Source organism: Carica papaya, chromosome 7 (genome assembly GCF_054855325.1).
Source record: "Carica papaya isolate Zhongbai chromosome 7, ASM5485532v1, whole genome shotgun sequence".
Lineage (NCBI taxonomy): Eukaryota > Viridiplantae > Streptophyta > Magnoliopsida > Brassicales > Caricaceae > Carica > Carica papaya.
Genome location: NC_142315.1, coordinates 23472501 through 23483778, shown reverse-complemented (window position 1 = coordinate 23483778; position 11278 = coordinate 23472501). Strand labels below are relative to the sequence as shown.

The following is an 11278-nucleotide window of genomic DNA, read 5'->3' as shown; positions in this document are numbered from 1 at the left end:
TATTTTATTATTGAATTAAATAAAAATATTGCAAATTTTCTTACCATTTTTTTTTAAGGTGTGTATGGAAATTAATTTTCATATTACTAAATCGGTTTAAATTTTGCACATCCAAACAGTGCCTAAGCGTTTCCAGTAATCTACTTTTAATTTTTCGTTTTTTCACATTTCCATCAACTGACACTGAGTCAGCACTTATAAATAAACAAACAAAGGTAACCAGGTAACCGATAAAGAGAAAGAATACTCAAAAGTCGTAGAAAATTTTCTCTCTTCTTAATTATAATCCTCTCTCTCTCTCTCTCTCTCTCTCTCTCCCCTCAGATTAGCTACTGAGAATTTCCAAGTGAAACGGACGGAAGAAACCAAGAAAACAGAGTAACCACACTCGTCCCTCTCAATGTATAGGATACTGTGACCTCTTGCTCTTCAAATGTAGTTCACCGTTTCTGATCGGAGAATGGCGAAGTGTCATCGAAACGACGTCGGATCTCTAGTACTCGATGGCGCTACTGTTGGAGTTGGACCTTCCGGCAACCATTTCCGGCTGTGGAGTCCTTTCTCCGGAGCCGCGTTTCGCAGGAGATTGTTCGATGCCGTCACCTGCGGAGGCAGCTCGCGTTACCGGCACGAACTTCAAGAAGAAGACAATGCCTCTACGGCGACCGCAAGAACAAACACAATGAGAGCGATTTTGGACGAAGCTAACAAGAAATCATCGCAGCCGGAGAAATTCGGAGACGATGATGATAAGAAAGAGAAGCAGTCGAGCGGTAATAATACGAAATCGGAGAAGCTGGCGGATCTGTTGAACTTAGCGGAAGCGGAGACGGACATGGAGACGAGGAAGAAAATAGAGGCGCTCAACGAGTTGAAGCGCGTGGTGAGGCAACTGCAGGTTGAGGACGAGATGAAGAAGAAAGCAGCTGCAGGTAGCGTGAGGTTGCTTGCGAAGGAGGATTCGGAGGCTAGAGTTACTATGGCTCTGCTTGGAGCCATCCCTCCTCTGGTTGGCATGCTTGATCTCAAAGATGTTGATTCTTTGATTGCTTCACTCTATGCGCTGCTCAATCTCGGGGTCGGAAATGATGCGTGAGTTTCCGTTTCAGCATTTTCATCACTTTCACTCAAACTCAGTTATTCTCCCTCGTTTGGGTCGATTCTCACATTAATTTTGTATTTGTTGTGTTTGCAATTAGTTCGTTTCTCCTCCACCGCCCTCCTCTTCCCCATTCCCCTTTTTCTCAGAGTTTGCTGAATTGAATTGAGTGTTTTCTTGTGTTTTTCTTCTATATAAGCTAAATTACGGCTCGTTTAATTTTGCGTAATTGGCAAATTTATTATGTATTTTATTTGGTTTTGGAATGCATGTCGTCTTTGTTACATTTCATTTGTTAAAAAATTATCTTCTGTTGTTTCTCTGTTTCATCATTGATTCATACCAATAATTTTTCTGGTTGATTTGTTTGGTTGAACTAGTCATTTTCCATGTTTCAGCCATATATATATTTGTCATTTAAAACAGTTCCGCCCATCTACAAGATGTTGATTGTTTTTTTTTTTTTTGCATTTAATTGGTTTAGTTATCCGTTCAAATCTCCCTATCACAGCGATATAACGGTCATTCTTTTCGCTATGGTTTTTCTCCATACGCGCTTTTACTGATTGATGGAAATTTTAATTAATTGCCTCCGAATCCCTTTGCAGGAACAAAGCAGCCATTGTCAAAGCAGGCGCTGTTCATAAGATGTTAAAGCTTATTGAATCTGCAGATGATCCTAAACCACCTGTTGCAGAAGCAATAGTAGCAAATTTCTTGGGCTTGAGCGCATTGGATGCCAACAAATCGATAATTGGTTCTTCAGGTGCTATCCCTTTCTTAGTAAAAACCCTGAAGAATTTGGACCATGGAAGTAGCTCCCAAGCAAAACAAGACGCACTACGTGCTCTGTACAACCTTTCCATCTTTCCATCCAATATTTCCTTTATTTTAGAAACCGACTTGATCTCATTTCTCTTAAATGCCCTTGGGGACATGGAAGTAAGTGAGAGAATTCTTTCGGTCTTGAGCAATGTAGTTTCAACCCCAGAAGGTCGAAAGTCAATTAGCCTTGCATCAGATGCATTCCCAATATTGGTTGATGTGTTAAATTGGACTGATTCACCGGGTTGCCAGGAGAAGGCATCTTACATTTTAATGGTGATGGCACACAAAGGGTATGGAGATAGACAAGCCATGATTGAGGCAGGCATAGTATCATCTTTGCTTGAATTAACTCTGTTAGGCAGTACATTGGCACAGAAGAGAGCTTCAAGGATCTTGGAGTGCCTGAGAGTTGATAAAGGGAAGCAAGTTTCTGAGAATTTTGGTGGGAATTTGGGTGCGACTGTTTCTGCTCCGATCTGTGGTTCTTCATCCTCTTCTACAAACCCAAATGGGGTTTCTAAAAATTGTTTACTAGAGGAGGAAGATATGATGAGCGAGGAGAAGAAAGCTGTAAAACAACTGGTCCAACAGAGTTTGCAGAACAACATGAAGAGAATTGTTAAGAGAGCCAATTTGCCACAAGATTTTGTTCCATCTGAACATTTCAAGTCCCTCACATTGAGCTCAACTTCGAAGAGCTTACCATTTTGAAATGATTGGGCGACTGCGTGCAGGCAATGGAATTGAAGTGGAGAAATCTTAAGTTAGTATTTTTCTTTCACAATAACTTTCTGCTTTAGGTTTTCTAAGTCTTCTTAGTATATGATATATGTTAACATTGATATTGTGATATGAAAATCCTAATAGAAAGAATATCATATGATGAATGATATCCGTTCTTGGCTAGATAGCATTTGGATAAGTAAAGAAATCATCATATTAAACTTAATTTTTGCCTTGAATCTAGATCCATTTTATACTGGAGCCTGAGGGAGCCAACTGACGATCAAGAGCTGACATAGTTTCAGTATAAGAGCTTCCTTTTTTTTTTTTTAATACATTTGGTGGGATCTGAACCCGCTATGAACTTTAACAATGATGAGATCATCTTATGTTTGGCTGTCAGTGGTATGGCAAGCAAAATTATGAAATCCAAGGGTTGATTTAGTCATAAAAAGATTGCTATCTATTGTCCCAATTTATCAAGGGGTCAGTTTCAACTCATTAGTACACTTTTGTCTAGCTCTTGGTCCTACTCTCTATTTTTATATTCTTCCCATACACCCGTTAGATGGGCTGTCGGTCGTTTTCTCTTGCTTAGAAACAGGGACTGTCACAGCTATGTATCATCTGCGAATCTTTCCCCCTGTTATTATTTCAACTGTAGTGTGAAAAAAAAAGTGAATTCTAATTGATCTCATTCGGAATCTCTGGATTTACGAGATTGTTGAATTTATTTTACGCCTGAGCAGTGAGAACATGGACTGTTAGCCCCTCCTTGTTAATTATTTTCTTCTTCTTAAATCTTTTGTCCTTGTTTACTGAGCTATTTTATATTAACTATTGACAGATCAGGGAAAGAGAAGGATCAGTAAGATAATTTTTGCAGAAGGGAAGATGACCAGATGAGTCTTAGCTGTGTGTTGCTATTAAAAAATCGTCCATATTTCCTCCACTCGAGGTGTATGACGTACATGATGAGTGTGGGATACAGGCATTTTCTGATATTTTTGGCTTATATTTTCTTCTCTTTTCTGTTTCTCTAGCATTGGAGCTTTTATGTGAATTTTGGTGTAAATATTTTTGTTGTAATGTAATTTTATATCTACGATATCTCCAGCTCAGTGCTCCGTCTACTACACACAGCCATCATCACTAATTCAGTTGACTTAAATTATCAAAGATTATAGAGTGTCTCAAATAAGATAAAAAATTACTAGTATTTACATTCGGGTTTCTGGTTGTTTAGGGTTACACATTCTTGGTGGATTAGGGACGGAATTGAGAAGGCTGGACTCTATAACACCATTATTTAATCTTTAGGTTCCCAAACCTTTCATCTACCTATTTAGGTGCAAATTTTCTCTTAAAGCCGGAAGAAGGTAGAGGATTTAAAGACCCATTACTTTATGTTTAAAGCAATGAATTTATACTTTCTAAGTTTTTTTAAACAACTTTTAGTGTTCCTGCTATCATCATTACATTGATAATAGAATGGGGCCTGGAGTTGCTTCATGTTTTAGGCAACCAGCCAAAGATGGTGCTATCTATTCAGCAGTAACTAATTTATGTGGGCTAGAGTGGTGCCTTGAGGGCTATGAAATAAGTACTTCTATTAATAGAGAACCTTACTTTACAGCTTGAATTAATAGGGAAAATGCTTTCTTTCTCTTATATTCTATATACATATTTATATATATTCGTTAAACCTTTACATTGCAGGAATTAACTATTATTCACTGTCTGGTAGGAAAAAAAATATATTATTATTTAGTACAATCAATGTACCCAAATGTTAGAAAAATTACACTCATATGTAGCATTTTCTTTTATTACTACGCTAGACTCATAAATTTCGATAACTTTTTCAATTACTTAAAAAAGGGTTTTCAGATTTTTGTTAGGAAAAAAAAAAATAGATAGTTTAAGCATAAAACAAAATTTAATTTTTTTACTAATTATTGAGTTTGAGATAAATCTGCTTCACCAATCCATATATTATTTATATTGTATATTTTATATTATACATTATGCCGCATTGTCTCATTTGCTTCAATTATTTAACCCAAGGGACCCTTCTTAACCTAATTCTCCAAGTCGAGATGGGAGCCATTTCGTCTTTTAGTGGGCCATCTCTTATTAGATCCAGTTATCAAGTATACAAAACAAACCAAAACTTCTGCAGCTTGCCAAGAAATAGCGTGTCTAATTTAGCAAACGATGTCGTTTTCCCACTCTTTTTCTTTAAAAGAGGGAATCAGGTATGAGTGATCAAATGATGTGTTTTCTGTAATAAATAAGTAGGAAATAATATTGTTTGAACCTCTATAAAATTACCAATTACTAGAACGACAACGGGTTTAACTGCCAAGATTGAACACCCAAAATATCCTTTTTGGTACGGTTATTCTTATTATTTATTATTTGGGTGTATGGTGTATACGTATGTATTTATGTGAATATATATAGATGTGGCCATAAGCGTATCTTAAAAGGGTCGGTGAAGGTTGGTCAGGTTTGAAAGTGGGAAGATGAAGATACGGTTATGGTCTGGTTCGAATTGGTGGGTAAACATAAATGTTTTGTTCAATGGGACAGCAAGATCTTCAACCTCAACTTGTATGATTTCAAATAATCTGGTCCACTTTAGTTGAATCATACACAACAAGAAAAAAAGAAAATAGTACCACAATTGCTCCAATGCATGTGAGGCATCAACCAACCATGAGTTCAAATGTACGTTAGGGTCCCATTCCCATGATAATTCCTCTTTTTAAATTTTCATGTATGGTATTTAAGAAAACATTTCTATTTGAAAAGGTGAATACCAAGTGTTGAATTAATAATTGTTAGCAAAGTTAGTATTCTAGTGAGTGTGTGTGTAAAGTTAACTTTATGTTATCAGATTGGATGATTTAGATCACGGAATATTAATGAAAAAAAGTTAATTTGGAGATAATGTAGCATAAATTATTTTCTATAAAGAGTATACTATATTTTTACTTTATAAATTTTATTGGTTGATTTTTTACATAATTATTAATATAAATGATATTATTTTAATGTACTTATTAAATAAAATTACTTTTCTTTTTTTTTTTTTTGTAATTTTTTAATACATATTGAGATCTTCATCATTTTGACAATATCTGATGACCTTGTTATTGGGGGAACAAGGGCACCCTTTGATGCCAAGTCCGGACAAGGCAAACAATTTAGGAGAAGGCAAGTTTTCTAAGGTAGTAAATGCAAAATCTTATTGGGGCGCATTTTGATGGTACGTGTCCAAGAATTAACAAAGAAAGTGGCCAAATAATTAATGTTAGAACTGCCCAATTCAATGCTCTCAGCTATCTAATTTCCCAATGAATCAGAGTAATTAAACTTGACAAATCGATTATATATAAAATTTCACAACCTAATTACATTCTTGATGAGAAAGATATTTTAGTCTTCTCTTAATTTTTTCTGTTTATTATTATTATTTTTTTTTTGGAAATGGGCTCTAGCATATTATAAGATTAAATTAATCTATTAAAATATTTAAAGTGTACTAAATCCCATGAGACCAGTAAATCATGGCTTCTGATCACAACAAGGTCATCGAAAAAGGCTCCAAAGAACTCAATTGGACCTAATATTATTTGTAGTCATTTTAAAAAGTAACATATTCCCCACAAAAGCAACAAAAGCTGATACATCAAAAAGAAAAAACAACAAAAGCTGAAAAAAGACGAGCATGTCATTATCAAAGGAGCAAAATTTCCAGAACCCAGAAATTGCAGAACAGCTACAAAATTCTCATTCGCGATAGCAGCTCAGGATTTGAAGGGGGAAAAGGTACTGAAAAAGAATATTGAAGGAAACGAATATTGTCTTCCCAATAATTACACACCATAGAGAATCCATAAGCGTATGGAAATTTAAGGTTTCCTCATAGCATTCACAATAAAACACAAGGCTATTGGCTATTGGGCTGCCGCCACTTTCCTCTTATCATATTTCTCAATCCCGATGAATGTAGGCTGATGAAATATCCATTTTCTGTAAACTTTATGTTCATTTTCAGTCATCAATGAAAATAATACTTAGATGTCTCGCCGGCACATATGACTTTGTACGGAACATCTCATGTGGAGCACAATATGTTACAAATGGTACTACTGTCTAGGTCTGAGTTTAGGTATTTACTTACTGCCCAACAACAGAAAAATAGTGAAGGGCATCAGGCCTACCCGGGTTTAGACTATTCTCATTTAAACAACATTTGCCAGATCCATTTGGTGCCTGCAAAACTCAGTGAGGTGGAAGTAAAAGAAGTGTGAAACTTTCTTTTGTCCTCAACAAGGATGATAGCTTATTTACCATTGTCAAGAAAATATATAAACAGAATAAAGCAAAGAAGAAAACACAAGTAGAAATCGCAAGGACGCGAGTTCCATAAACACAACCCTATTCCATTGGGAAAGTAAGTCTCTTAAGAAAGCAAATCTCAGAGAAAGCCAACAAACTAATTCAAATGTCCTTCACCCCCACCACCCCCCACCAAGAAAGAAAAAAAAGAAAAGAAAATTTAACATCCAAAATTATCCCAATATGCAACAGATTTCACCAATATTTGATTGGTTGTTCAGAAACTGGAGGACAAGAAAACCAAGTGAAATCCACTAAACAGATACAACCAATTTCCCGCACTGGATTGACCATGGATCAAGGGGGTCGCTGGCACCACTATAAACTGAGGCTACTAGAAGAACTCATACTAGTTCAGCAAACAAAGGCAAAAGATACCCTTTAGCACTCTTCACAGACGGTAAGCAGTAACTGAATCTGTATTAGTTGGGAAAATAACAGTTGATGAAAGTCATGTGGACAGTTAATAATAACATTTATACAGATTGTTCCAATCTTCTCCATTTAAATAGAACATCTGTAGCTATTGTAAAAACCGGCACCGACCCCCAAAAATCCAAAACCCATGTACCTACTTCTACAAGGCACTCTACCCATTTGACTAAGGTCATTACTTGCTCTCAGTAACTGGGAGGTATATGCCTTCAGCAGCCAACCATACATTATCAGCCTGCTTCTCTCTGACACCGCAAACCTATACAAGTAAATAAATGATTAGTAAGTTGTGAAGCAGGTCTAAGATGCATTATACAAATAAAAAGCTGGTTACAAAAACCAGAACACCTCAAATGAGCAATCTGACAGTTAATTTATTTGCTAATTAGTCATTCTCCAATTGCTTGAGAGTAATAGGAAATGAACTCCCTGCTATCTAGGATTTATGTCCAAGCATACATCCAACAATAAGGGAAGAATGCAACAAAAGGTCAAAAAGACATGACGAAAAAGATTGTGACTGCCGTAACTTTAGAGAACAACTGAAATAGCAATTTTAAACTCAGCATTACATATGCCTGCTGTAAATTTAAAGATATGGTTGCTTTAACATTAGCATTGCTGTAACATTAGCCTTTCTCACCTCTTGCTGTCCACCAGCTATCCGTTGGTATTTCTTGCCATGACTATGAAGATAGCCACCAGTGTCAATATGTTGAAGCCGAATTTTCTGGTCTTGCTTCCACATCTTCCCACTCCCTTCAATAAATAGCCTAAACACAAGTCCAAAGTGTAAGTACCAGACAAATGGAAGATCAAGACAGGCAGGATATGGACTTGGAACTTTAGGTCTTACCTCCAGAAGTCCCCAGTATCAGAATCTTTGTCACTCCCAAAGCAGCTAACCTACAGCAACCAGAATGTGGTTTGATTATCAATAAAGAACAATCTTAGGTAACGAGAACCAATCTAATCACTACAAGTTTTCAATATAAATGCGATAACAGCATTAGTAACAGATAAAAGCATGAAGTATCTATTTTTTGCAAGAAACAGAAAGCAATAAAATGCAAGCAAACTGAAAACCAAGTCATTTCCAAAGCAGCTAAATCCAAACCCAACTAAAATCTGACTTGCACTGTCAATAAAGATCAACACCACCCAACCAGTTTCAACCTCATGACTGCAGATTTCTCAGTATTAAATTTAATTTGAGCTCTAAGAAATCACTTATGTCACATAAGAAAAGATGAAAATCATAAACCTGTTTCTTAAGGAAACAGATTATGAAATGGAACGTTATGCTATGCCAGAAAAAACTGTAGAGGATCATCTCTCCACATGATATGCTTGTGATAGGTATATTCACAGGATGAAAGTGATCATGTGTGATTCACAAATTCAAGGTACAAGCTTCTAATCCTTCTCATTCAGAGGATTTTGGCTTCATTATTCCTAAACTACTATAGCATTGAAACGCATGCTTATGTTATTCTAGTAATATCAAGACTAACGACCTCTAGGTTGCCCGATATTGGGGAAGCATGCAGATGACTGTGTAGCCACTTCCTAGTCCTCATGTGCTGTAGCCGGATAATTGTTCCACTCTTAATGGTGTCTCCTTGTTTGGCAGATGTTCCTGGCTGAGGCCTAACAATCTGCAAATGAAAATTCCATTTCAAATTGCAAGACCAGATGTCTATGAAAAATACAAGTAGACTTATGGAATAATAAAAAGGAACCTATAGCATATGTCCCAAAACAAAAAGGAAAAGGCAAGAAAAATTATGCAACCAAAGCCAAGTTATAGATTAATGAACATAAAAGCATCCATTCAAGAAAAGTGAGATATAACTAATATATTTACTTCACAATACCTAGTGACCACTAGAAGGATTAAAGAATAACCAATACATATATAAAATACTATGTGCTTGAGATATGCAATATGATTAAGCTTCTGATCAAGAAGATTCAAGCAATTAAAAAACTGATATATATATAGGCGACAGAGGGAGAGAGAAAGTACCCAGTAGCTATTGGAATCATCAACGTTTGGAAAACCTGTAACTGATTGTTGCCCACTCCCAGAGCCATATGGGACATCATGAGAATGCAGCCTAAATTTTGTTCTCTCGTGCATCAGCTTAAGCACACTTCCATAGGTGATCTGCCATGTGAAAAATGAACCAGAAAACACATTGATACCATTGAAAACAAAGTTTCCCCGTATCAATTACCACATCAACTTTTGGTTTCCATTATCCTAACCATTCTCATTTGAATCCCAAACCTACAGGCTTACAGTTCATACAATCAATATTCTTTTCCTGCTCCCGATCTAACTTTCAATAAAGTACTAAAATTAAGTGCATACTCATCGTAGTACGCATACAAAAGCAAAGGATGAAACACTTAAATCAGGCATAACAATCTTTTCTCTCGTCTTAATTCATCTAGAAAAGCAATTGGTATACAGGTATAGACAGACGATAATGGGATAAATTAACAGACCTCAACACCTTCGCTACTAGAAGCGGCAGAGGCGGATGAAACAGAGGCTTCTTCGACATCGGCGCTGAGGAAGAGGAAAATAGCGAGGCTAAAAAGTCCAATTGCCATTGCGAACAGCAACCCTATGAACCAGTTTTGCTGCCAAAATGGGAAATCTGGCTTCGAAACTCTCGATGTTGACTCCGCTTTACCCTTCCTATCGGGAGCTTGCGTCGAGGAAGAAGAAGATAGCTTCCTTCTGAATAGAGCTTGCTGTGGCCCAGACGACGCCACCGTGGAATTATCCAAATCTCACCACGCCGTTTGGCGTTTTGTTATTCTTCTCTTTTTCTCTTTCGCGATAGACGAGAAAGAATGTGCTCTATCTCTACCTTAGGGTTTGGATCAGAAGCATTGAGCTTCAATGGATCTGTGAATTTAGTTTCAGAGAATTTCCGTTGTCTTTTAGACGGAAAGAACGTGTTGGTTGCGAAACGAAACAGAAGTTTGCTGACACGTCGGCTAACATGAGCTGACCCAATTAGAAACATCCACGTGGACATATTATGACGTGGATGTTTTTTATTGGGTAACAAACTTGTTTAATGGTTTTCCTTTCTTCCTCTGTTTAATGATATTATTTTCACGTTATACATGATATTGACTATATTTTTGAACAAACCAAAAAAAAGAAACACGAGAAACTATTATATTGACATTTTATATAATGCTGGTAATTATTTTATTCTATGTGAATGCTTATAATTATTTAAATGCATTTATGGAGATCAACCATTATAAGATACACATTATTATATCTCTGACATTGTATTGTAGTAAACACTAATAACACCAAATTTTAAAAATTCAAAAGCCTTAGATTGTTAATGATAATACGATGTATAATTCATATTGTGCCTTGGGATAAACATAATCAATATAGTTTTTCATTTTTGTTAAATATCATATTAAGATATGATGTAACTGCGGAAGGATCATTGTCGAAACTTGCACAGCAGAACGACCCGTGAATCGGTTGTGATACTCGAGTGCTGCGGGCCCTAGCAACCCCATTGCCCCCCGCGCGGTCGCGGCGAGATAACCCTCTCGCCGCTGCCTCGCTCCCGAAACAAACCACGGCGCGGAAAGCGTCAAGGAACAAGAACGAAAGAGCGTTCGCCCGTCGACCCGTGCTCGGTGAGCGGCGGGCGCTGCACCATCCACTGAATTACAAAACGACTCTCGGCAACGGATATCTCGGCTCTCGCATCGATGAAGAACGTAGCGAAA

General features: G+C 36.8%; 2 protein-coding genes and 1 non-coding gene across 4 annotated transcripts in view; 2 read left to right on the top strand and 1 right to left on the bottom strand.

Annotated features, from left to right (window-relative positions):
* Window positions 1-218: 218 nt before the first annotated feature.
* Window positions 219-3771, top strand: LOC110809225 (U-box domain-containing protein 4). 2 transcript variants are annotated; one of them, XR_002538765.2, is made up of 3 exons: window positions 219-1092; window positions 1708-2690; window positions 3498-3771. XR_002538765.2 is itself a non-coding variant. In XM_022034981.2 (2 exons), exons 1-2 carry the CDS (start codon window positions 461-463, stop codon window positions 2636-2638), a joined length of 1563 nt encoding a protein of 520 aa, XP_021890673.2. In that variant the 5' UTR covers window positions 219-460; the 3' UTR covers window positions 2639-2695. The 2 variants fall into 2 exon arrangements, 1 of the variants encoding a protein (XP_021890673.2); XM_022034981.2 differs by lacking the exon at window positions 3498-3771 and having other exon boundaries at window positions 1708-2695.
* Window positions 3772-7456: 3685 nt separating this feature from the next.
* On the bottom strand, window positions 7457-10422 carry SDF2 (stromal cell-derived factor 2-like protein precursor). The gene is made up of 6 exons (XM_022035003.2): window positions 10010-10422; window positions 9525-9665; window positions 9013-9153; window positions 8352-8401; window positions 8139-8268; window positions 7457-7754 (listed from the first exon to the last, which is right to left on the bottom strand). The coding sequence occupies exons 1-6, from the start codon at window positions 10115-10117 to the stop codon at window positions 7671-7673; spliced, it is 654 nt and encodes a 217-aa protein (XP_021890695.2). The 5' UTR covers window positions 10118-10422; the 3' UTR covers window positions 7457-7670.
* Window positions 10423-11225: 803 nt separating this feature from the next.
* LOC148253073 (5.8S ribosomal RNA) overlaps window positions 11226-11278 on the top strand; it is a 156-nt gene continuing 103 nt past the window's right edge. The window contains exon 1 of the ribosomal RNA XR_015813754.1: window positions 11226-11278. This exon is cut by the window's right edge and continues 103 nt beyond it. This is a non-coding gene — a ribosomal RNA (5.8S ribosomal RNA).